The 27,327-nt window shown below is 45.0% G+C and overlaps 2 protein-coding genes across 3 annotated transcripts; both read right to left on the reverse strand.

Annotated features, from left to right (window-relative positions):
* Positions 1-17,293: 17,293 nt before the first annotated feature.
* Positions 17,294-20,007, reverse strand: LOC130133428 (2-oxoglutarate receptor 1-like). The gene is made up of 2 exons (XM_056302009.1): positions 19,933-20,007; positions 17,294-18,682 (listed from the first exon to the last, which is right to left on the reverse strand). The coding sequence occupies exon 2, from the start codon at positions 18,618-18,620 to the stop codon at positions 17,598-17,600; it is 1,023 nt and encodes a 340-aa protein (XP_056157984.1). The 5' UTR covers positions 18,621-18,682; positions 19,933-20,007; the 3' UTR covers positions 17,294-17,597.
* Positions 20,008-20,872: 865 nt separating this feature from the next.
* LOC130133429 (kelch-like protein 41b) lies at positions 20,873-26,081 on the reverse strand. 2 transcript variants are annotated; one of them, XM_056302012.1, is made up of 4 exons: positions 25,915-26,081; positions 23,586-23,766; positions 21,899-22,045; positions 20,873-21,375 (listed from the first exon to the last, which is right to left on the reverse strand). In XM_056302012.1, exons 1-4 carry the CDS (start codon positions 25,970-25,972, stop codon positions 21,264-21,266), a joined length of 498 nt encoding a protein of 165 aa, XP_056157987.1. In that variant the 5' UTR covers positions 25,973-26,081; the 3' UTR covers positions 20,873-21,263. The 2 variants fall into 2 exon arrangements, with proteins under 2 accessions (XP_056157987.1, XP_056157986.1); XM_056302011.1 differs by having other exon boundaries at positions 23,586-23,771.
* Between the last annotated feature and the right edge of the window lie 1,246 nt (positions 26,082-27,327).

Below are 27,327 nucleotides of genomic sequence, written 5' to 3' on the forward strand. Positions count from 1 at the left end.
AATCAGATTTTTTCTTAAGATGTGTGAATGCAGAGAAAACACAGGGCAGAAAACAGGATCTACTCATTTCTATTAAAAACAAACTATGGTAAAACACATCTGTCTTTTCCCCACACACAAACAAACGAACACATCAGTCTGTACCAGGAGAAAATAATTCCACAAATATATTTCTTAACCTGCGCCCAGGTAACGTAGCAGTCTATTCTGTTGCCTACCAACACGGGGATCGCCGGTTCAGATCCCCCTGTTTCCTCCGACTTGGTCGGATGTCCGTACAGACACAACTGGCCGTGTCTGCGGGTGGGAAGCCGGATGTGGGTATGTGTCCTGGTCAGCTGGGGTGCCTATTCAGGAAGGAGGGGGAACTGGGGGGGAATAGCATGATCCTCCCACGCGCTACGTCCCCCTGGCGAAACTCTCAAACTCCTCACTGTCAGGTGAAAAGAAGAGGCTGCTGACTCCACATGTATCGCAGGAGGCATGTGGTAGTCTGCAGCCCTCCCCGGATCGGCAGAGGGGTTGGAGCAGAGACCGGGATGGCTCGGAAGAGTGGGATAATTGGCTGGGTGCAATTAGGGAGAAAAGGGGGGGGGTGCATTTTTGGATTGCAGGAAACAAATGTTAACCAACCACACGTGATTTGTAATTCACAAATGCAGAATTGAAGAACATGGAATGATTTTCTTCATAGGGACTTGTTTGTGTCCAGGAAAGGACATCTTTGGTTGACCATACATGGTAGTAAGCTATGGACATTTGTAAACCATGTTCTCTGCCCCTGCTTATCGTTTCAATGGGTTTATTCTAAGACTAATCTGATTCCATAAATGATCAGCAGGACTCATAATTTATGAATTGTTTCATGCTAGGTACAGTCTAAGGCAGATTTCACTATATTTTCCAAGCGGTGATAGACCCTGAAAGAACCTGTGTGTCACATTTGCCGTCCAGTTGTGTTGATGGGTGAAGTATTGTTGTTAATCTATGCTGTTTGGCTTCATAAAAATATAATACCGCGAAGGTGGAAATGTTCCACAGTGTGTTTCTCTGATTGATTAAGCTGCCGTGTACATACCAAATGGAGGCAATTTCTGTGCAGGAAGTCTGTTCAATAAAAATATGCAGCAACCATTGATTTGAGGTTTTCAATAATAAACTGTCTCCTCGGTGCACAGGCATGCAGGTGTGTGCACGTGTTCTGCCTTTCTCCATCTCATAGCATGATTTCTCCATAGAAATCCGATGTTATGAGCCAGCTTCCCTGGACACTTAACAAACACATGCAAACACACCTTTGTTTTTCCGTTCCTTTTCCTCTAACCACTGACTACATTCAATTGTTCCTTCAGGTTGTAAAACACAAGTCTCCCATCTTCCTAACCATACTGTCATGTCAACAGTTGATATAAGAATGACTTTACACCTAGTAGAGGGTAGGTGTAAATTTTAAGCTATAACTTAACTCTCTTGGGCGACACAGTGGTGCAGTGATTAGCACGGTCGCCTCACAGCAAGAAGGTCCTGGGTTCTAGCCCCGGGGTAGTCCAACCTTGGGGGTCGTCCCTGGTCGTCCTCTGTGTGGAGTTTCCATGTTCTCCCCGTGTCTGTGTTGGTTTCCTTCCACAGTCCAAAGACATGTAGGTCAAGTGAATCGGCCATACTAAATTGTTCCTAGGTGTGAATGTGTGTGTGTCGGCCCTGTGACGGCCTGTCTAGGATGTCTCCCTGCCTGCCGCCCAAGGACTGCTGAGCATCCCCACGACCCTGAGTAAGGATAAGCGGTTTGGATAATGGATGGATGGAACTTAACTCTGCATTGATAGTAACTTGTTTGATGCAACCGGTTTACACTAAGCTATCATTGTAAATCCAACCCTTATGTTCAAAGTAAGCTATGTTTGAACTTACACATAGTTGATGCAACAAGCTCCAGAACCAGATGCCTAATCTTCATCCTTACCCGAACCTTCCTAATACTATAATAGACCCAGAAGTGAGCACCGGCCAAACATTTCCTCACTTTGCAAAAACTTCCTCACTCTGATGGTTTAAAACTCAAAATGGTCCTCACAAAGATAGAAGCAAAAGAACACACACACACACACACACACACACACACACACACACACACACACACACACACACACACACACACACACACACACACACACACACACACACACACACACACACACACACACACACACACACACACACACACACACAAAATGATTAGGGCATGCTGGTGAAGAACAAGGGAGAGCCGCAAGCCTGAAAGACAGGCTGTCAGAGACCGTTTTAGTGCTCTTACATCAGGCTGAGAGAACATTGGTACTCCACCATTTGCCATTGGTTATGGGCCCTCCCCCTCAGAATTGGTCACTTAAAGCTCAATTGACCAAAAAAATAAGGGGAGCCCAGCGGCAGGCTGAATACCTTTCACTCCACTAATCTGGTTGTACACAGTACTCTTTTGTGTGGAGACTTCCTGCCTACTTTCCCATGGACAGGAACTTGATTTCAATGCATTTATGTAGACTGCAGGCCACCGAAACGCAGCATGCCCAAATTATTGCTTGATATTAATAATCGCCATTTCAGGGAACAGCAGCAGTAATGGGCAGTTCTGGTTCCTTTCACTGACTTTTTATCCATTGATGAGGACGTGGAGGAGGAGATCATTTCAAAGGAGAAAGAAAATAGCGGTTGTCAGACGAGAATAACCTTTCTAGCTTTGTTTAAACTCCTTTCTCTGGCACCATAGGCACATAAGCCAATACTAATCATGGAGTAAAAAAATAAAATTGGCCTTTTCACTGCTCTGCAGGATGTAAAACCACTAGATATACTGCACACACGGAAGGTGATGAGATAGACTACTTCTGGAGATATAACCTTGGATGTAAGTTTAAAAGTAACTTTAAACAAACCAATACTGGTACTCATTATAGGGCTAAGAACTGCACTATAGCCATGTCTGAATAACATGGATAAATCTGAAAATTAAACTTTTTTTCTCTGTTTTGGCCTTCAATTCACATTAAGCAAGTGTTTTCAACCACCTAAAATTGACCTTCTCAGGTCCCCTGCCTACTTCTTCTGTGAAAATTCAAGTCCAGCACAGCCAACTTGCTTCATAGGCAGGGAGGCCAAAGGAGTCCTGTGTTCTGGCATACATCAGCAAATGGTTTGTGGATGCCTCTAGACCACATGTTGGCCAGTATGACAAATAGTAGTTTCTCCAAGAGGCCAGGGAGCTGGATGACCAACCCAGCTATGGGAGCAGAAACATGTCACACCACTACCACCAAGTATTCTGCTTTTGAATGTGCCATTTCTGTAAGTAAGGGGTCGTGTCTGCCCGATTAATTCAAGGCACAACCTCAAAAACGGTTCCTTACTGTGTTTCAATGAGGCGAGGTTCATCCAAAGTATTCCTGATTCAGCAGTCGCCCAGTGAGGATTCAACCTCGACAGGCTTATCAGTCTCGAAAACCTAATGGTGGTTGCGGTTCCTGCTTCTTTATCAAACAAGGGTGGTGTACCAATTTGAAAACTCCTTAAAAGATCATGTTCTCCAGAACTGAGAAGCCAGTTTTTAAGCTGTCGAACTTTTCACTCTCCCAGGGGTTTGCTTCCAATATCCTGGCAGGGGTTTATATCCCTCTTCAGGCAAAAGTACCAGAGAGAAAAAACCCACATCTCAACTCCTTTGTAATTATTCCTGGTGACGTTTAATGTGTCAGTCTCAACAAAGGGCTCTGTAGATATAAACTCAAGTTGACTAACAAGTTGGCAAAAGCGCTGGAGTGTAATATTCCAGGCACCTGGCAAATCCTACCACAATATGCTCTTATTGGTGCTGAAATACTGCAAAAATATTATACTCATGAGCCAACAACCAGAGCTGCCCATGGGTCAGACGGCTCTAGAGACAGCCAAACATCTTTAAGTATCATAATAAGACTTTATAAGAAATGCACAACATGGGCGCTTTTGCAAAGTGAAACCAAAATATTTCTAGCGCTCTCTAGTGGCTGCTTCCAGTACAACTTTTAACTCCGCCCACACCTTTGCAAGACAACAACACGCAGGGCGAAATAAAAAAATCCAAATACACGTCAGGTAAAATTTCCACTCAAGTGTGTTCTGCCATTTCAACTAGTTCCCTTCATGTTAACAACTACTACAACTACTACTACTTTCGGCTGCTCCCGTTAGGGGTCACCACAGCGGATCATCAGTTTCCATCTCGTCCTGTCCTCTGCATCTTCCTCTGTCACACCAGTCACCCGCATGTCCTCCCTCACCACATCCATAAACCTCCTCTTTGGCCTTGCTCTTCTCCTCTTCCCTGGCAGCTCCATATTCAGCATCCTTCTCCCAATATACCCAGGATCTCTCCTCCACACATGTCCAAGCCATCTCAATCTTGCCTCTTGCTTTGTCTCCAAACCGTCCAACCTGAGCTGTCCCTCTAATATACTTGTTCATAATCCTGTCCTTCTTCGTCACTCCCAATGAAAATCTCAGCATCTTCAACTCTGCCACCTCCAGCTCCACCTCCTGTCTTTTCGTCAGTGCCGCTGTCTCCAAACCATACAACATAGCTGGTCTCACAGCCATCTTGTAAACCTTCCCTTTAACTCTTGCTGGTCCCCTTCTGTCACAAATCACTCCTGACACTCTTCTCCACCCACTCCACCCTGCCTGCACTCTCTTCTTTACCTCTCTTCTGCACTCCCCGTTACTTTGGACAGTCGACCCCAAGTATTTAAACTCATACGCCTTCGTCATCTCTACTTCTTGCATCCTCACCATTCCACTGTCCTCCCTCTCATTCACGTACAAACCCCAATTCCAATGAAGTTGGGACGTTGTGTAAAACGTGAATAAAAACAGAATACAATGATTTGCAAATCCTTTTCAACCTATATTCAATTGAATGCACTACAAAGACAAGAAATTTAATGTTCAAACTGTTAAACTTTATTGTTTTTTGCAAATATTCACTCATTTTGAATTTGATGCCTGCAACACGTTCCAAAGAAGCTGGGACAGGGGCAACAAAAGACTGGGAAAGTTGAGGAATGCTCAAAAAACACCTGTTTGGAACATTCCACAGGTGAACAGGTTAATTGGAAACAGGTGAGTGTCATGATTGGGTATAAAAGGAGCATCCCCGAAAGGCTCAGTAGGTCACAAGCAAGGATGGGGCGAGGTTCACCACTTTGTGAACAACTGCGTGAGCAAACGGTCCAACAGTTTAAGAACAACGTTTCTCAACGTACAATTGCAAGGAATTTAGGGATTTCATCATCTACAGTCCATAATATCATCAAAAGATCCAGAGAATCCAGAGAAATCTCTGCACGTAAGCGGCAAGGCCGAAAACTAACACTGAATGCCCGTGACCTTCGATCCCTCGGGCGGCACTGCATTAAAAACCGACATCATTCTGTAAAGGATATGACCACGTGGGCTCAGGAACACTTCGGAAAACCATCGTCAGTTAACACAGTTTGTCGCTACATCTACAAGTGCAAGTTAAAACTCTACCATGCAAAGCCAAAGCCAGATATCAACACCACCCAGAAACGCCTCCGGCTTCTCTGGGCCCGAGCTCATCTGAGATGGACTGACGCAAAGTGGAAAGTGTGCTGTGGTCTGACGAGTCCATATTTCAGATTGTTTTTGGAAATCATGGACGTCGTGTCCTCCGGGCTAAAGAGGAAAAGGACCATCCGGATTGTTATCAGCGCAAAGTTCAAAAGCCAGCATCTGTGATGGTATGGGGGTGTGTTAGTGCTCATGGCATCATGGGTAACTTGCACATCTGTGAAGGCACCATTAATGCTGAAAGGTACATACAGGTTTTAGAGCAACATATGCTCCTATCCAAGCGACATCTTTTTCAGAGACGTCCCTGCTTATTTCAGCAAGACAATGCCAAGCCACATTCTGCACGTGTTACAACAGCGTGGCTTCATAGTAAAAGAGTGCGGGTACTGGACTGGCCTGCCTGCAGTCCAGACCTGTCTCCCATTGAAAATATGTGGCGCATTATGAAGTGCAAAATACGGTAACGGAAAACCCGGACTGTTGAGCAACTGAAGTCATACATCAGGCAAGAATGGGAAAGAATTCCACCTACGAAGCTTCAACAAGTAGTGTCCTCAGTTCCCAAACGCGCATTGAGTGTTGTTAAAAGGAAAGGTGGTGTAACACAGGGGTGAACATGCCCCTGTCCCAGCTTTTTTGGAACGTGTTGCAGGCATCAAATTCAAAATGAGTGAATATTTGCAAAAAACAATAAAGTTTATCAGTTTGAACATTAAATATCTTGTCTTTGTAGTGTATTCAATTGAATATAGGTCGAAAAGGAATTGCAAATCATTGTATTATGTTTTTATTTACGTTTTACACAACGTCCCAACTTCATTGGAATTGAGGTTTGTATATGTATTCCGTCTTGCTCCTACTGACTTTCATTCCTCTTCTCTCCAGTGCATATCTCCACCTCTCCAGGCTCTCCTCCATCTGCACCCTACTCTCGCTACAGATCACAATGTCATTCGCAAACATCATAGTCCACGGAGACTCCTGCCTGATCTCATCTGTAAACCTGTCTATCACCATTGCAAACAAGAAAGGGCTCAGAGCCGATCCTTGATGTAATCCCACCTCCACCTTGAACCCATCTGTCATTCCTACTGCACCTCACCACTGTCACACTTCCCTCAATAGTTTCCTTCATGTTAACATCTCCCCCAATATTCATCTTTCTGCGAACTGTATCTTATACAAGTTATTTGGTGATATTCAAAAGGACGTGTTTATGTCATTGGTGGGCATGAGGCTGACACATGGGATGCATGACACCTCCTGTCTCTACTGTGCACTCTGCCCTCAATTTTCCTCTCCTGCAAAACTTTGAGCAAGATGGCGGCGAGCGAAAAAAAATAATTCTTCTCCCAATTGTATCCGGCCAATTACCCAATTCTTCCAACCCATCCCGGTTACTGCTCCACCCCCTCTGCCGATCCGGGGAGGGCTGCAGACTACCACATGCCTCCTTCGATACGTGTGGAGTCGCCAGCCGCTTCTTTTCACCTGAAAGTAAGGAGTTTCGCCAAGGGGACGTAGCACGTGGGAGGATCACACTATTACCCCCAGCCCCCCGCCCCCAAACAGGCGCTCCGACCAACCAGAGGAGGCGCTAGTGCAGCGACCAGGACACATACCCACATCCAGCTTCCCACCTGCATACACGGCCAATTGTGTCTGCAGCGAAGCCCAACCAAGCCGGAGGTAACACGGGCAACAGGCAGCTCAGGGGAACGTGATGGGGCATGTTTACGTCATGGGCGTGCGTGAGGCCAACACACAGGATGCATGACACCTTCCATTTCTACTGCGCAGACCCTGCCTACAATCGTCATCTCCTGCAAAACTTTGCGCAAGACGACGGCGAGTGAATTGGAGATATTTTGCCATCAAAACAGCATCATGAGAGTGAATGGTGTCACGTTGTCCAAACTTACACAGTTAATGTTAATGTTAAGGACCCGTGTAATTTTGATGAATATGCCGAGACTCTGATATTTTATATCTATTTTTAATAAAGGAGATACTTGGGCCACAAACAAGTGAAAGTCTGTTGAGACAACAAGCCTTGGTTTGAAATACAAAGTTGAAGGTCTTGTTGGGAGAAGAGAAAAAGTGGTGCTTTCAAAAACGGTGACAGATCTGACCGGAGCTGCAAAGTGTGAAATACAGAAGGAAGATTTTCAAATTCAAACTTTTAAGCAAAGGGATATTTTCGAGAGGAAATAAAGCTCTTTTGACAGTCGGGGTGTCTGGAAAGGGCTTCAGCAGATTACTAATAATAAATCAAATAAGGCTGCTGTCCTGGATGCTGACTCCTCACTCCCTCGCAAACTAAATGAATTTTATTGCCGGTCTGACAGCGCGGAGCCCACAGCCGCGCTCCACACAGTCGGACCAGCGAACCTCTCAGGGACAAATCTGCAAATTACTTTAAAATCAAAACCCCAGGAATACTTGTTTCAAGTCAACAGTAACCATCCATGTTAATCCCTGTTACTTGCTTAAGTGATTATCAATCTGTTGCCCTAACAACCAGTATAATGAAGGTTTTTGGATCTTTCACGTTTCATTTTTATTCAATGTTATGCTTGACCCGTTTCAATTTGCTTGTTAATTGTTAGTCGATGACACACAGCAAATGACCATACATTATATTTAGTCAACCCTGCTTTTTTGCCCCAGTACATTTCATTGACTACACCTCATCTTAATACTGTTGCAACTGTTAATTTAGATAAACTGCAGAGCCATGGTGTCTGTGAAATAATGAGGCGATGGAGTTTAGATTTTTTTTTTTTCCTGGAGGAATCAGGAGACAGATCATAAAAAATGGACCGCTTGACCTCAAATCCCCTTTTTCTAAGTACAGGGGCTCATCAGGGTTGCGTTCTCTCCCCCGTTTTATATTATGTCGACACAATCGACTGTGTCACATTTCAACTCTGTTAGTCTGGTAACATTAGCAGATGATACTACACTGACATCTCTCATGAGACACGAGGATGAACCCTCATATCGAAGACCAGTGTCTCACCTTGTGGAATGGTGCAGTCAGAATAACCTTCAGGCGAATGTGAGCAAAAAATAAATGGCGATTGATTTTCGGAGGCAAAAGAGTGACCTGAGACTACCGCTAATAGGTGACCAGCCTACTGATCAAGTGCAGCTGAAACGGCATCTCGAGAGCATCTGATTTCTGTATCGTGACGTATTTCCTAGTGAAACAGCATAGACAGGCAGGACATGATGTTGGGAGGAATTTGATTTGCATGTAGAAAAGTGGCTGTGATGCTAGTTAGCTAATGAATCTTAGCTTTGTGTCACTTAAAGTAGAAGATTGATTGATGGGTGGATGTCATATTATTGGTTGAAATTGGTTGGTTCAAGCATACGTAGGCACGCATCATATTTTGTTTTACAGGGAGAAAACATGATTAAATTTTGATATAAAAATAAGTAGAAATTTGTTTTTTGTGGGGGTTTTTTTTTTGCATATATTGTTAAATATGTGCAAAATATGACCGAGGATGTGGTATAAAAGGTTTAAAAAGGCATTTTTCATTTCATCTCCACTTTACATTTCTTGCTACTGGTACATCTAGTTCCCTCAAAAAAAGGTGCCGTTATGAATAAGACCCGTTAGAGGTTATTCTGCCTCAGATGACTTAAAAAATATTGTGTAGCATTGAAAATTTCAGTATGCTTTATACTGTATATACCGCCAGTGAATCCATCTTAACCTTTTCAGTTACTGCATGGCATGGGGGCACGACTGTGAAGGAAAGGCAGCAACTTGAACGGATTGTTACTACGGCCTCAAAGATAACTGACTTTGCCCTCCCACATGTGCTGCAATCTATGCAACCCAAATTCAATCTAAGGGTCTGAGAATAATTTCTGATCTTTCTCACCCTGCAATCCTCCCCTTTGCCCCTCCCCCCTCGGGTGAACTGTTTCAGGGTAATAAGATCAGAGACGGATCGCTTTCGCTACAGAACTTAACCCTGAGGCTCTTGGTGCCATGAACACGTAGTCCTCTGCAATACTGCCCTTTTTCACATCAATGCACTCCCCATATAATGCTGCATAAACTCTTTGTGAGTTACTGCACTTACGGCAGGCACAGTGTTTAATGCTACATTTATTGTCTCTATCTTCACTGTTTTTCTATAGGTGTACCTCTCTAAAATTGTTTTGATTATTTTAGATAATAATCATTTCATTGTAATACTGTAATGTTTTGTTGCTGCTGTTGTGATGCTGTGTGTGTCCTAGTAACTCCAGGTTGCCAGGCAATAATGGTCTTATATCGTCTACATCAGTTAAATTCGAAGAAGTACTACCATAGAAATCCTATTCATAACATCATTAATGATAAAACTACTCATACAAATCACACAATGTGATGAAATGATCAAACCCCAACTGTATAACCCTAAAATACTATTGACCAACTTGCCTGAACACAAGGGGATCAGATATTCATTTGAGAGAGCAGCAAACTTCTTTTAAACAAATTTGCAATGAACACTGCGTAAAATTTGACATGGCATATTTGACATTTGACATGAATATAATATATAAAACATATCATATCTAAGTCTTACCCATAATGCTGATGCTCAAGGAGTAGGTTAATCAGGGTGTCGATAGAAATATTGTCTCATACCTTATGCGAAAATTGGGAATGAGATCGTCTGCGATTTCTCCATTGTCCTCATCATGTCCTTGATTTTCTCAGGGATCATCGCAGCCAGGATCAAGTCATCTGAACCTTAAGTCCTTCGTTGCTCACGTTCTGGTTCCTGTATGTAATCGCCCAAGTCAACACTGCAGAACAAGAGATATATGTACTTTTTTTTGTATGTCATGTAAGCATGTGAAACTTTAAGCATGTCTTTCACCAGTGTTCATTTCCCCCTTATCAATATCCTCTGCGTCTGTGTCAATGCTCACTGGCGGCGTACTAAATTTGAAAACGACACAATTATTTAAAATGTTTCATAAGGCTTCAAAGAGACTATATATTTATTTATTTATTTATTTTTAGCCGAGTAAATTTAGTAACTTAGGGATTAGGTTTACCTTTCTTCCAAGATGTCCACATCTTTAAGTTCTTCTTGACCACCTACACCAGACAGCACATCATCATCCCTGCAGCTGTAAAACAAAGGGGAGATTTTATCATATATGAATGGCAACACAAAAGTGGTGCGTAATCAAAGCAAACAAAATTTAAAATCTGTAATTATTCACACTGTGACAAATTCCCAAGGAATTAAAAAAATTGGGAATAAACCTTTAAATTGAACACTGACACTACATAAGGGCAGCGCAGTCAGTTCAATTTTAAGTATGACCACATATGAGAAACTTGACTTGGTAGGTTGCTCTGTTCCACATAACGCACCTAGCAAGATAAGATAAGTGAAAATTAGGGCGAAGTGTAAGGTTAGATGAAAATGAAATATAGTAAGTATAACAAGTGCAAATAGGAATGAGTACAGATCCAAGTACGTATGAGCACTTTTAGAGGTGTGACAGAACAGCGGTGTGCTGTAAGTAGGCTATTATAAGACCCGTTACTTAGAAACAGGAAGCATGTAGCATTATCGCACAGCAGTAAATAATATCACACATAACCTGGAAATAAAACTGACCAGATCCTGTTGCACAGATTATAATCTATGCAACAGGATCTGGTCAATTTACTTATTGCACTTTGCACCTGTTGCATAGATTACTTGGACTAACAACATGTGCTGTTAGGCCAAGTAACAGTCAGCAACCTTTTCCTGCGTCAATAATTTGGATCCATGTTTGTTTGCCAAGCCACCAAAGCAAGAGAGGCAAGACTGAGATGGCTTCGACATGTGTGGAGGAGAGATGCTGGGTATACTGGGAGAAGGATGCTGAATATGGAGCTGCCAGGCAAGAGGAGAAGAGGAAGGCCGAAGAGGAGGTTTATGGCTGTGGTGAGGGAGGACATGCAGGTGGCTGGTGTGACAAGAGAAAGATGCAGACGACAGGAAGAGATGGAAACGGAGGATCTGCTGTGGCGCCCCCTAACGGGAGCAGCCGAAAGTAGTAGTAGTTTGTTTGCCATCAGTGTTTCTCAACCGGGGGGTCCGCGGACCCCTAGTGGTCCGTGGTGTAATTGCAAGGGGTCCGTGAAAATAAAATATCTTAAAAAAAAGATCCTATGACATTTATAGAAATAGGATTATTTTACTCAAATGTGACTGAGACCTTTATCTACCTAAACTATAAAGGGTAACAGGACTTTTTTCTCTAATTACATCTGTTTCACAAGTGTAATTTATTGTATTTTAATAACAGATCTCGCTCCCGTTTGCATTGTTAAAAGTTACTGCATAAAAATTCTGTTTTGTTAAATATATCTGAAAGTTACTGAATACATATTCTGTTTTGTTACATATATCTGAAAGTTACTGCATTAGAATTCTGTTTTGTTAACTATATCTCAGTTACAACTGAAAGCTCTTATTTTTGCCCCAAAGAGTGAATAAATGCTATAATGCAATTTAAAATGCAGCTTCTACCGTTTCTATCAAATTGCAACCCCCCTCCCCCAAGATCAGGTGGAGGGGTCCTCAGGGTAGATCCAAAAATACGCAGGGGGTCCAGGACCCCAAAAAGGTTGAGTACCACTGAGTTACGTCACACCCGACCCGACAACCGAGTCTCACCCGTTTTCGTTAAATACATACGAATTTAATCAAACACATTTCCGGTTGGTTGGACCCGACGCTTAGCCGCTTTCCCACCGGTTCAACGCAGCTAACGCTAGCTTGTCTGAATCGTGTTTTTAAGCTAACCGACAACCCCGAAAAGCGAGCCGCCACGTCAGAAACGGCGAGGGGGAAAAACCGTCACGAAAAGAGTGATTTGTTTGAGCGGGTTTAACGCGATAAAATACGTCTTACTTACCGCGTCTCCTTCGGCGGCTTTTTTTTTGGCGAAATCCTACCTCGAACGAAACCACACGGACGATACCAAGTGAGCGAATAGGAAGCGGGGGGCGAACGGAGAAGCTCGGTGGGGGCGGGTGAAAAAAACGTATTTTTCTAATTTTCTCACCAATGGGGACATAACGTTGCTTTTTTTAATTTATTTTTTTTGTAAACTCAAAATCTTTAAAGTCTCAAAACAGCATACATTTTCGGATGCGCTCACTCTCAAATAGTTTTAAGAGGTTAACCCACATAGTCCAGGGGCGATGCTAGGATCAGAGCTTTTAGGGGTGCCGAGCACCCAGAGTGCTGGCCGGCCAGCCAAGATACATTTTGGAGGGGGTGGATCAAACCATTTTCGAAGCATGGCGGGGGGGTGCTGTATTTTTGTTGTTAAAATATCACGTTTAAACCATACACTGGGTATGGTTTTGACATTTCTTCAGCTTGTTAAACATGGACATACAGTAAAAAAATAAAAAATCTCTTCAATTTTAGGGGTGCTGGGGTTCAATTTAGGGGTGCTGCAGCACCCCCCCTCCAAAATGGGCTAGAAACGCCTATGCCACACACAACGAATCTGGGAAGATGGTACAGCCAAACTGATGGTCGGTTCGAAAGCGAGACATGGGTGGAACGCGTAAGGCAGGGGTCCCCAATAGGCGGCCCGCGGGCCACGTCCGGCCCGTGACGGGTTGATTTATGGTCCGCGAGAATTTTTGGAGAAATGCCAGAAGGAAGATTTTTTTTTATTTCCCTACCCCAAATTTTTTTTTTTAATTTCTTAGTAAAAGTAAGACTAGTAATATATCGAAAAATAGATGAAAAATCTCTGTTTAAATTATAATACCTGCAACGTATCGACACCAAAACAAACTAACGAACAACGTGCTGCTGGAGGTTGAGTGGCCCGTGGTTTTAAAAGTGGCCCTAAAAGTGGCCCGCTGTGAAAAGTAATTGGGGACCCCTGGCGTAAGGACTCACGCATCTTGCCCCCAAGCTGAACCTCCCAACCCGAACTACAAGAAACGCCCACTTATGGCAGCGACAAGTGGGCGTTTCTTGTACTGACGTGGGCGTGTGTTGTATTGGGGGGGCGTGTCTTGTACGTTGCGCCCCCACTCGTGCAGTCCGCAAATAGATACCGTGGGGTTCACACAGTATTCAACGGCGTGGTTAAACCCACTGACCTATAATAAAGTATATTATAGGTCAGTGGTTGTACCTGATATTTATGTATGCTATCTCAATAGTTAAGATTTTAGTGGTCTTGGTAGCTATTCCATAATAGATTACATTTATGTAGCGGTTATCTATCTTTTTGGTTTTAATACAAAACCATCGATGTGAAAACAGCTCATATACTTGTGCTTACAAGTATATCGTTCTTCATCTACAAGTGTCCAACCTTCTATCGCATTACTGGGATGCGCATGATTTCACGCACAATCAATCAATGAAATTGTATTTATAGAGCAAATTTTGTACAGTGAAATGTAATGCAATGCACTTTACATGAAGTGAAAGTGCAGTGGAAAAAGGGCAATGAAAAGGGAAACTGACAGATTGAACAAATAAATGAATAGAAAAAAAAACAACCCTTAATTAAATAGAGGGAACAACTTATTAAAGGATAATAGGATTTTTTTATTGTGCAGGTGTATGCGGTTCAATTATGTTATTTTCTTTTGTTGACCTTTCCAACTTGCCTACACTTTTTACATCACAAGTAAACTGGCCTAATTTATGAACATCCCTTGATAGTATGTTGGCTAGCTGCAATCGAGGACAAAGTACTGTTTTCCACTGAACTACAGCATACACTTGTAGAACGTACAATATTACTTAAACACAATGCTATTGCAACCCAGGCGGCACAGTGGCGCAGTGGTTGTCGCGGTCCCCTATGAGGCGACCGCGGGGTTCGAGCCCCGGGGTAGTCCGACCTTGGGGGTCGTCCTCTATGTGGAGTTTGCATGTTCTCCCTGTGTCTGCGTGGGTTTCCTCCCACAGTCCAAAGCCATGTAGGTCAGGTGAATCGGCCATACTAAACTGTCCCTAGGTGTGAATGTGTGTGTGTGTGTGTGTGGGCCCTGTGATGGTCTGGCGGCCTGTCCAGAGTGTCTCCCTACCCGTCACCCAATGACTGCTGGGATAGGCTCCAGCATCCCCGCAACCCTGTGTAGGATAAGCAGTTTGGATAATGGATGGATGGACTATTGCAACATAACATACAGCATTGTAATCTTAACACGTGAATTGTGTCATTAGCCTTAGCATTAGTAGCGCTTGATGCTACCTCGCACCTCCGATTTTTACTCACAACACCACAATTTGCACTGTCCTTAGGGTACACAATTCCACATTTCAGCGTTTATAGTGTGCGCTTTTAGCAATGACAATAAAGTTGGCTAGATAAATGTATATTGTACTCTGGTGGACTCCATTATCACTCAGGCCTATATGATAACAGGTCACCCAGCGCTATCATATCCAGCTGACAGAGTCCCGTCCACCTCGAGCACTCTCTGACACGACCGAAGTGTTTTGAAATGTGAATTCGACCGTAAAGAGGAAACGCTAAAAGAGCCAGAAAAACGACATCTGGTGTCTCGGCTGAGACCCTCAGTTTGTAGACTTTCCCCTGGTGAAGGACAAACAAGCTAACAGCTTCCTTTTATGTGCGGAGGATGTCTCTCCGTTGACAAGTGAGGATGTGTTCCGGGAGGTTAAAAGTGGGATGAGCATAAACTAACATCACGCTTTATGAACAGCTCCTGTTACTCTTCCCCAAACAAGGATGTCGTGTTTGAAAGGACATTTTATGAGCAAATGCAAAAGGACACTTATGTAATAATGTTTTGCCCTTTGCAGAGTGTGAAAACAAACGATCATCGACGGCGATTGGGCGGACAAACACACCGACTTCCCCCGCCGGCCTGCAGATAAACTGGGTGTATGGAGAGAGTACTCAGCTAAGTGCCTGGATATGGCCCCGGACTCTCTCACAGATCAGTAGATATGCTAGGCGTTCGACTGTGAAATCTCGACGAGCAAATGTCAGAATTACAAGTGCCAACTGTATACCCTGTACTAATGACTATTACGCTCTCCTTTTTTTGGATCCTCCCCCCCCCCCCCCAGTTGTACCCGTTCAATCGGCTCTGTTGTACACTCGATATGTGCAACTTGAAATCTTTCACCCGTGCAGGTGAAAGTTTGTTGACAGTCCGCTGCATGTCGCTGACATTTATCCGTGTTAAATCTTGCAGGTATCGTGAAAAAGTACGCCATTGTCAACGGCACATTCCGGCAAACGGGAAACCGGTATGACCGCTGCAGTAGAAACCAGAAGTCGGTGGACTAGAGATGCGCACAGAGCCGATTACCCCACTCTTCCCCGTCCCGGTCGCCGCTCCACCCCCTCTGCCGATCCGGGGAGGGCCGCAGGCTGCCACATGCCTCCTCCGATACGTGTGGATAGCATCTGGGTGTTGGGCCACTTCAGGCAATGATGCGGCACTGCTGGCCTTCTTCTGGCCCTGACAAAATGGATGTGAGCCTGAAGTGGCCCACATGGATAATAGCAAATATGGCCCAAATGTGCCAAATCAAATGTGGGCCTTTTTTGGCAAAGATGCGGTGCTCTGGGCAACATGTGATCTGGATGTGACCCTGAAGTGGCCCGTGTGGTAAATGGTGAATATGGCCCAGATATCACAACACAAATATGGGCCACCTTTGGCAAATATGTGGCACATGCGGCACTGCTATGGCTTGGTTCTGGCAAACAGGAGCGGACCGACCGCCCATGTGCCATCACTCCACACCGTATGTGGGCTGGATGAAAGTGTCGGGTGTGGGTCACAGCTGTTTTGCAATCTGGGTTTGGAAAGAAAACCCCATTTTGTGTCCAAGTCTTCAAAAAAAAAAAAAGGGGGTGTGAATTGAGCAACAACGCTGATATTCACACCGCATTTCAATCATGACAAATGTGTTGGAAGAAATCTGTATGACTATGGTCACCCGGGGAGGAAATCAAAAGTAATGAGAACAGTAAAAAAAACACTCATCACACTTCAGATTTACTTTACCGGCCGAGGCGCGGCTATGTGAGCCGGTGAACAGTTGGACGTTATTTCTCGATACTGTGCCGTGGCGAAGTTAATGAACGCTTGAACATCTTTTATATTTTTCTTGAATCTTTCACATCGCTGCACAGAGCTGATAAAGCGGGAATGCAGCGTGTGGTAATAGTCTTTTTTATTGTAGTTTCGATTTTTTAACATTTATGCAAACTTTAACAACCCCTGACACCAACCAATGGCACGCCAGTACAGAAATCAGACCACGTGGAAGTAAAGGCCAGCTGAATCAGCCTATAAAACTCCTTCAGCGCAACGCAATGAGAATAACGGTGGCTATTTTCGACCTTTCAAACGAGCCCCTTGGTGCATGGCGGCGGCGATATTCACTTTTATAGACAGAAAATGTTCAGATTGACTCAAGAAGCTTTGCACGCACGACCCCTGACCCCCGCTGGGAACTTAGGCCGACCGCGGGTTTACTAGAACTGGATGAAGACGACGCAGACAAGGCCAAAAAAAAAGTTTTAATTTTACATCCAATATATCATGTTAGATTACAGACATATTCATATTTGCAGTTCATCTCATCGCTTTGACACGCGACACACACACACACACACACCTACCCAGAGCAAAGCCAGATGAAAGCGACGGCAAATCATCCAAGGGATGCAAATAGTGACACAACAGCTATGGGACTTTTTTCCTGAATTCACGTGTCCAACTGGCCCTAATTCTGGTAAGCACACCAAACAGGGATTGTGTGTGTGTGTGTGTGTGCTTGCTCTTGTGTGAATCAGCTGTTATTGGTTGATTTGTGTGTGTGTAATCCGAGTGTGTGGCAGAGACTAGAGTGATAGATATAGAGAGAACAAGTGAAGGAGAAAACAGAAACTTGCCAGAGACAACAGGGCTGACAGTCTCATTTTGAGGCCTTGTCGCTGCCGGCCCGATTTATTATGGCCAGGTTGGTCTGTGACCTGCTCTTGGGTAGCCAGCATTCCCACTGGTGGAATATTCCGAGGAACGCCTGCTGGAATTTATCACCGGCCAGGGTGTAGAGAGCCAAGTTAAAGAAGGTGTTGAGTCCCGCCAGTGGCCTGGATATGATGTACGCCGCATGGATCCCACGCTCCAGCATGCACGGCGACTCCGGCGTCCTTCGCGTGTCCACCCGCAACAGACGCAAGATATGATATGGCAGGAAGCACACGACAAACACCGCCAGGATCAACACCGTCACCCGCTGCGCTCGGACCCGGCTGGGGCTGCTGGTGTGCGGGCCCCTTGCTAGCTTTTTAACAATGCCGATGTAGCACAAGAACACCACCACTAGGGGCAGAAAAAAACCCAGCGTGGTGAGCAGCCACCCATACCACCACGGCACATGAAAGGGTATGGTGCTGGCGAAGTCCAGGCAGTAGGTCTTGTTGTTGACCTCCTCCATGGAGATCATGGTCAACATGGGGACGACCTCGGCAGCGGCGACCGCCCACACGGCAGCACAGGCCGTGATGCCGAAGCGCTTCTGCTGCACCTGTGTTGCCCTCATGGGGTCGACCACCACCACGTAGCGGAAGACCGCCAGGCAGGTCAGGAAAAGGATGCTCCCGTAGAGGTTGAAATGAAACCCGAAACGCACGAAGCGACACATGAAGTCGCCGAGGGTCCACGAGTCGCCGTTGGTGTAGTAGTAGACCAGGAAGGGCATACTGAGGACGTACAGCAGGTCGGTCAGCGCTAGATTGACCATAATGATGCTGCTGCTCTTCCATGGACGCAGTTTTGTCAGGTAGATGCCGATGGAGGTTATGTTGCCCGGCAACCCCACGACGAAGATGAGGCTGTAGGCGACGGGCAGATAGTAACGTTTCATGAGCCGGTCCACGTTGGTGCAGTTGTGGTCGATGCCGTAGTAAATGACGCTGGCCATCACTGAGACCATACAAATATATACGTAGAAACTTCGATGGCGGCTGGTGTCCACCTCCTCAAGGCCGGTCAGTCCTGAAAAAAAAAGTGATTTAAAGCGTGTATGAACATGAATATGGTCTATTTCTTTCTTTTCTTTTTGAACTTTTTAAAACTTTTCACCCCCTTTTTCCCCCCCATTTGTACTTGGCCAATTACCCTATTTTCCGAGCCGTCCCGGTCGCTGCTCCGCCCCCTCTGCCGAGCCGGGGAGGGCTGCAGACTACCACATGCCTCCTCCCATACATGTGGCGTCGCCAGCTGCTTCTTTTCACCTGACAGTGAGGCGTTTCACCAGGGGGACGTAGCGCGTGGGAGGGTCACGCTATTCCCTCCAATCCCCCCCGAACAGGCGCCCCAACCGCCCGGATGAGGCGCTGGTGCAGCGCCCAGGGCACGTACCCACATCCGGCTCCCCACCCGCAGACACGGCCAACTGTGTCTGTAGGGACGCCTTACCAAGCTGGAGGCAACACAGGGATTCGAACCAGCGATCCCCGTGTTGGAAGGCAACGGAATAGACCGCTACGCCACCCGGGCGCCCCGTTTGGGGCGCCCCTCTATTTCGAAGTTCATCAGCATCACACCGCAGCGACAAACGTGGATAGTTTCCCCCGATATAAAGCACTATACTGTCTTTAGATGACCTTTTCCAATTTCTGATTCAGGCAAATTAACACGGCTAAAGGAAAAACAAAACAGAAAACTCCGTCCCACATTCATTAGCCGTCTCTCCCTTCTCCATAATTGCATTTGAGCAAATCGGAAATACAATAATTGCTTGAAAAAGGAAAAGCGGGGACATGGAAATAAACCGACACGCAAGCGACGTGGGGAAAATAAGCAAACCAGGCCCATCTATACTAAACTCAGCATGCCGGCAAATAACCTCAAAGACAACAAAACAAACAAAACCCCCCCCAGAAAAGTCTGCAGGCCGTGGCAGACCGGTGGGATACGACAGAAGCGGTGGCAGTGGGCTGATGGCAGAGTCCTGACACGCTGCTGCTGCCATCTGCTCTCGTTACGGATGTGAGAAGAGACGCCAGGTGTCATCTCCACACCGCAGGTACAGTGGCGTTTAATAAGACAGGAGACGGCGCTGCTTTTCTCTCTGACACAAATGTCTTATTATCCAGGTTGTGCACTACTCTAGTCGGCAAATGTAAAAAAAAGAAAGAAAAAAAAAGACAAAAAAAAGAAAAGCAAATTGGAAAAAATAGACAGTCATCATAACGATAATTATAAAAATCCAACATAGAACAAATAATGTAGGACTTACTCACAGGTGCAATGGCCTCCTCATCTGTGTCCCTGCATGTGGCTCCTCTCTCCTTTTCATCCTTCATCTCACTGCCTTCCACCATCACGCACACACACACACACACACACACACACACACACCCCGAGTGGGAAACGAGTGCTCTTCAACAACTAACTTCCCCGTCGACGGGCTTGAGATAACGCTGATCGAGAGCAAGTATTCAGTGACCACAATTTTGGCTTCAGGTGCTTCCTCCTGCACGCAACTCAACTATGTACATTGGGGAGGTTTTGAATTTCCATGCATGGGTCCTCTATGTAAACAGTCACGCGGCTGTCATACGATGCCACGGTGATGAACATGGCACACAGCACAGCAGCGACTTGAACGAACAAGGAAGTTGAGAGTTGCAAATTCCCGACAACGAACGCTCTAGTCTACGCACCATCCTGACACGCGATCGTAGGGGCGCCATTAATATACGTGTGCAGATGCGGCGACATTGCAACGCTCCATGTAGATGAGCGACTGGGTCTGTTTTTCTCTCTCCTGCACTGCTGCGTGGAAATTCTCTCATTCAAAATCCTGTTAGCTCTTCCTTTTCCTGTCTTCGTACATATTCTGCCATCATTACATTAAAAAAAAAAAAAAAAATGTTGACCAGGGATGTCCCATTCGGTGCAGCTTGCATGAAAAGAGCTCGTTTTCCATTTCACCTGACCCGGCCTCACCTGTCCAACACTCGAGTGTTAAACATGAGGCGTGTTTGAATTTCTCTGCGGCGGGTGTTTATGTGCGTTGGACAGCAGCCGCTATGAACCCCCACCTAGTTCCTTGTTTGCTTTCTCAAGAAGCCAGGCACGACACCAGCGCTGCACCTGAACACCTGGCCACGTCTGCTAAATGGGATTCCGGCAAAGGCAATTTCCCACAGAGCACACAAACGCAACGCAACACAAGTGTTGGGAGTTTACAAAGGTTTATTTTACAAAAAAAAAACAAAAAACAGCTAGAATGAACTACATTGTGAGTGTGTGTGTGCTTTTTTTCTTCAATACTGTAGTGTTGGTGCAGTCTTTGCAGAGGCAGTAGCAAATGTATGTCGTTTCTGTTCTTTTTTAATTTTGGCTTTTTTTACTTGTAGCATCGACAAAAATCACCTGACTGAAACACAAGTCGGCTGATCAACTCGGTGAGACAGATCAACCGGAGTCCAAACTGATAGCGTTTGATGTCTTCAGTGCACATTGAGGAGGAGGAGGAGGAGGAGGAGGAGGAGGAGGAGGGAGGGGTGGGAGGGTGCATCACAAAATGGGGGTGGAGGGGGTTTGGGGTTGCGGGTACCGGCCATGGTTACAGCTTGGGCATCCTGGCGGGGTTGAGCCGCATGGAGACGCAGGAGGAGCCGGCGGCGTAGCGCATCTCCCTCAGTATACCGCTCCACGTCTTCTTGTCGTCCTCGTACCTACATTTGGGGGGGGGAGGACAGAGCGAGGGAGGAAAAGAAGAGTGGAAAAACCCTGATCAAAGGATTTTCTCTGGAAAGCCCCTTTCACTTTGAAGATTTTCAAAAAAAAGAGAGATAACTTTATCCAGCATGTATCATTAGCTACGGGCTGTTCAAGACAACACAGAGTCCTGCACCACAAAGTGTTCCTGCAAAAAAATGTAAGATTAGCACTGGATTAATTTTTTTGGTAACCTGATCCATGAAGTTTCGCTAATGACATTTTTCGTGGAAACAAATTTCGTCGTTTTCCCTAAATTGAGTGCAATGTCAACCGTGAAAACGTGACGTTTCTCCAGAAACTTTGAGTCAGCAGCTTTTTGTTGTTTTGTTTAAGCTGGGACCAAGTGATGTACGCATAGCAGGATAGACACAGCAGCGGATAATGACATGAATGATGGGTCGGTTTGATTCAGGTGGGCAAATGAGCAGGCACGGACAACGCGCTCAATGCTTTGAGGCGGCTTGCAGAGGAACTTACTGCCAGACATCGGTGACCTCTGACGGGGCCACCTCCTTGTTCGCCATCTGGACGATAGCGAAACCGCCGACGGCGTACAGGGAGCCCCCACTGCTCACCAAGTTAACGGAGCTCCGTTCCTGAGGGAACTCGCAGAAGGGCTCCCACCTGCAGAGAAATGCCGCCACAACATGAGTATAGTATATACGGATAGATGCTCTCACATTAGCATACCAGTGCCCTTAAACTACTATTTATGTATATATATTTATGTATACATTCTTTTCCCGCCTTAAATTGCAACCTTAAATTGCCAGGTAGAGGCCTTCTGGTCATTTTGAAAGTTGGACTTGAAGGTAGAAACAGTTAGGGTGTGAAATAATGGCCTGTAAGATATTTTATGATGACTGCAAAAACACATTTTGTAGTTGGGTGCAACCACCCGCAGCACTGCAACAACTCTCAAAGCACCTCCTTTCACCCCTTTGAAACCTGCCGTTTCCAGAGTCAGAGAATTTCATGTTTGATCAAGGTGGGGGAAAAAGCCATTAGAACGTCCACAGTAAAAATGCTGCAAAACCTAGCCTCACACAACGTTCACATATTTCCATTTCAGGAAATAGTATCCATGATGGTAAGAACTCACAGCCCCTCCGCTATTCCTAGTCGGCTCACTCACACACACACACACACACACACACACACACACACACACACACACACACACACACACACACACACACACACACACACACACACACCAAAACAAAAAATTTGAGCAGAGGTGCAGGAACCAAGAGGAGCTCATTTGCGAAGAGGCCACTGGTTCACACCACGACGGAGACTTACCTTTAATGTCCGAAATTAAAACATTAATATTTCAAAACATCCCTCATCACTATAATCATCACATAATCTTCTTCAAACCTAAAAAAAATACAAGTATAAAAGGAAGAGGTCAGATTTTCTATTCACCTCTTCATCAAAGAAGCCCCCTTCTTCAGCTTCCAGAAATGTTTCTGATACTGACGTCATCAGACATATATTTGCACGCAGCCAATCAGATCAAATCGTCAAACCCCGCCCACCCTTACCGCCCACCTTGCTTGTACTTGTCACTCAAAAGTCAGCTCATGCATATCAACGAGGCCCAGACCACTCCCTCACAGTACTTGCAACGTTTGAGAATAGTTATGAATAAAGGGATAAAAATAACATTAGTCATTTGCAAATTAAAACTTGTTGCTGAAGCTTTTATTTTTGGCTGCGTTTGGCATTTTTTTTAACCATGAAAAGTTAAACGCTACTGATGTTTGCCTGATTTTAAGACCAAAGGACCATGTTCCTTTGTCGACTTTGCTTTAAAAAAAACTGGCACGCATAAAACATAAAAATCATTTGTAGTGTTATTATCCTCTAAAAAAAAACCTTCGGATCACCCCTACTTCATTTATCTTCTCTTTAATGAGAGTAAAGACCAATATAATTGAGATACAGCGAAAATGAGCACATGCCAAGGGCCACAATAAAAAGAAAGAAGCTTGAATGAAACAAATTCTGAACTACTTTTTTTTATGTTCTAACGCCAGCTTTCTCTAACCCTGTGTGGTGGTCTGAAAGTAAATGTACAGCGGTGAAGCCAATATAAGTTAATATACAGCCGCGCCTCGTCGGCTGACACGCAGAAAGGGATTTAAAGGCTTCTTACTTGTTTGCGGCAAAGTCGTAGCTTTCACACCCAGCGGTGAGGCCCTCCTCGTTGACTCCTCCTGCCACCACAATCTTGCCGTTGTGGATGACGGCCCCGAACATGGCCCTGGGGGTCTTCATCGCCGCCAGCTCCCTCCACTCAGACTGCTTGTGGTTGTACACAAACATTTTGTTGAGAGCTTTACTGCAAGAAAAGAGGGAGGAGAATTAAGCTGGGGGCATTTCAAATTCTTAATTTTCAGTATTACTCCATATGTTGATTGAAATGAATTTTTAAGTCAACATTTCTACATCAATATTCACTATTCCAGGACACACCATTAAAGGAGCTATGTGTAATATTTCAGCATCATATTGCTGAGTGGTGCTGATTTGAAATAACCACTTCCCTTAATTGTCTTTTCATTTGGTCGCTGTGGTTACTGGAGGAGGGCCTAAGCCCTTTACATGCCTAGTTTTTTTTGGGGGGATTTTTTTTCTCCCCAATTGCACTTGGCCAATTAACCCACTCTTCCGAGATGTCCCGCTCGCTGCTCCACCCCCTCTGCCGACCCGGGGAGGGCTGCAGACTACCACATGCCTCCTCCCATACACGTGGAGTCGCCAGCCGCTTCTTTTCACCTGACAGTGAGGAGTTTCACCAGGGGGATGTAGCACATGGGAGGATCACGCTATTCCTCCCAGTTCCCCCTCCCCCCTGAACAGGCGCCCCGACCGACCAGAGGAGGCACCGGTGCAGCGACCAGGACACATACCCACATCTGGCTTTCCACCCGCAGACACGGCCAATCGTGTCTGCAGGGACGCCCGACCAAGCTGGAGCTAACACAGGGATTCGAAACGCCGATCCCCCTGTTGGTAGGCAACGGAATAGACCGTCACGCCGCCCAGACACCCCCTTTATTTTTTGTTATGCGTATCGTGGTGTGATGGATTCCTGCACTCAAATACATATTACCCATACGCCATTTAATTGTTGCCCAGGATCTCCACTGGTGGTTTCAAAAATCAGCTTTTCTTTCCCAGAATCCTCACAGCACGTTAAGACAATGCAAGAAATAACAAACAACAATGGCAGAATGCATTTAGAGACACAAGGTGATCCGATACCTCTAATTAAAGTAGCAGAACTCTGACACAATCTGCCTGTGGAGATACGGATTGAAAACTCTGTGCTGCTTTTTAACTGAACTCTGTACCAATTAGCATGGGAGATTATCTTGCATCCATCTTTAGTTCGTTCTCCTCTGCGGCGCTCGGTAACATAATATGTAACAACAGCATCCGTTATCATGTTTATTATTACACTACGTGCCAGGTTTGGCGGGGGAGATGGTGACACACTATCCGGATAATCATGGAAGCAACAGGAAGATCTGACAGTGAGATCTGAGGAATACAACAGGATAATGACACTTTAATGTGAGATCTGACACAGTAATTAAAATCCATGACAGGCCATTCTGCACCGAGGCAAGAAGCGCTGACAATGATGAAGAAGAACACCATGTTTATCTGTCTTCAGTAGCAAAATGCTAAACAGTTGCTAACCAGTAGGACAGTACTAGTATAGTATATGGTATAACCAGTATAGAGTATAACCAGTAGGACAGTACTAGTATAGTATATGGTATAACCATTACAGAGTATAACCAGTAGGACAGTATTAGTATAGTATATGGTATAACCAGTATAGAGTATAACCAGTAGGACAGTATTAGTATAGTATATGGTATAACCAATATAGAGTATAACCAGTAGGACAGTACTAGTATAGTATATGGTATAACCAATATAGAGTATAACCAGTAGGACAGTACTAGTATAGTATATGGTATAACCAGTATAGAGTATAACCAGTAGGACAGTACTAGTATAGTATATGGTATAACCAATATAGAGTATAACCAGGACAGTACTAGTATAGTATATGGTATAACCAGTATAGAGTATAACCAGTAGGACAGTACTAGTATAGTATATGGTATAACCAGTATAGAGTATAACCAGTAGGACAGTACTAGTATAGTATATGGTATAACCAGTATAGAGTATAACCAGTAGTAGTACTAGTAAAGTATATGGTATAACCAGTATAGAGTATAACCAGTAGTAGCATTAGTATAGTATATGGTATAACCAGTATAGAGTATAATCAGTAGTAGTACTAGTATAATGTCATGGTCTTATAAACTGTGCAAACAGCTGTGACTCACAGCAAATGGTCCGTCCGTCCGTCAGACACACACACACACACACACACACACACACACACACACACACACACACACACACACACACACACACACACACACACACACACTCACTTGTCATCTGTTTTTCCTCCGATGCAATACACCAGTCCTTTGTAGGAGACCACAGCATGGCCGTGGATCTTCAGAGGGAGTTTTTTGGTCTCGCTCCATTTCATCCTCCTGGGAAGCGGACATAATTAAAAGAATGTGATGAGTTTCGAGACGCGCAACATTTTACATCCATTCTTACTTTGATGTGACGTCTCCAACACGTCTGCCAGCCCCTGAATGGATGAACACACCGAGACCTGGCACTTTTCCAGCTGAGGACTCTCTCTCTCGCTCGCTCTCGGTTTAATTCTCTCTTTCTTCCTCATGCTTTATCTGAGAGTTTCTATGTTGAAGTCTGGTCACTATTGTTTCACTGCATGGAAATAAATGTTGATGGCGGACCAGGAAAGTTTTGATGTTTGTCTTTCTCCCAAGGATCAAGCGTCCGGTTTGACTCACAGCTGGATGACTGCACATCTGTGAAAGCTAATTCAAATCATATTCTCAACAGATGTAAATAAGCTGAATACCCCATAGCAAATACGAAAATCAATTACAAATCCACTACACAACATAATTAGGTGGTAAATCTCACCGCGAGAGAAAAACAAGCGAGGAGGCTGCCTTAGGTGAGATCACGTCAGTATGGCAATTATCACATTTTACACACCTCCTAAGTTTTGAAGTAAGCCATAAACTAGCTCTTCAATAAAATTAGCACCTGAAAATATTTCAGACAAGCAGAGAGAGAGAAGAGAGAGAGTGAGAGTGTGTGTTTGTGTGTGTGTGTGTGAGGGGGGGGCAAGAGTGAGAGAAAGTGAGAGACAGAGGGAGTGAGAGACAGAGAGAGAGAGAAAGTAAGAGAGAGAGGGAGCGAGAGAGAGGGGGTGTGTGAGAGAGAGAAGGGGGAGTGAGAGAGAGTAAAAAAGAGAGAGGGGTGGGAAAGCGAGAGAAAGTAAGAGAGAGAGGGAGCGAGAGAGAGGGGGTGTGTGAGAGAGAGAAGGGGGAGTGAGAGAGAGTAAAAAAGAGAGAGGGGTGGGAAAGCGAGAGAAAGAGAAAGAGGGAGTGTGTGTGTGAGACAGAAGGGGGGAGTGAGAGAAAGACAGAGTAAAAGAGAGAGAGACGGGCGAGAGAGTGAGAGAAAGAGAGAGAAAGAGGGAGTGTGTGTGAGTGAGAAGGGGGAGTGAGAGTGAGAGAAAGTAAGAGAGGGGGAGTGAGAGAGTGTGTGTGTGTGTGTGTGTGTGTGTGTGTTTGTATCGGGGGGGGGAGTGAGACCGAGAGGGAGAAAGAGAGAGTGTGTGTATGTGTGAGAGAGAGAGAAAGGGGGGAGTGAGAGAGAGTGAGAGAAACAGAGGAAGAGTGTGTGAGAGAGAGCGAGCGAGAGGGAGAGTGTGTGTGAGAGAGAGAGAGCACGAGGGCGGGGAGAGTGAGAGT

Source organism: Lampris incognitus, unplaced genomic scaffold (assembly GCF_029633865.1).
Source record: "Lampris incognitus isolate fLamInc1 unplaced genomic scaffold, fLamInc1.hap2 scaffold_319, whole genome shotgun sequence".
In the NCBI taxonomy this organism is placed as follows: Eukaryota; Metazoa; Chordata; class Actinopteri; order Lampriformes; family Lampridae; genus Lampris; species Lampris incognitus.

Coding starts and splice junctions, on each gene's coding strand:
- LOC130133428 (XM_056302009.1), bottom strand. CDS start 18,620: ATGGTCTCAGTGATGGCCAGCGTCATTTACTACGGCATCGACCACAAC.
- LOC130133429 (XM_056302011.1), bottom strand. CDS start 26,018: ATGAAATGGAGCGAGACCAAAAAACTCCCTCTGAAGATCCACGGCCAT. Junction 22,046..23,585: donor TACGACTTTGCCGCAAACAA/GTAAGAAGCCTT, acceptor ATTTCTCTGCAG/GTGGGAGCCCTTCTGCGAGT. Junction 21,376..21,898: donor GAGGTCACCGATGTCTGGCA/GTAAGTTCCTCT, acceptor CCCCAAATGTAG/GTACGAGGACGACAAGAAGA.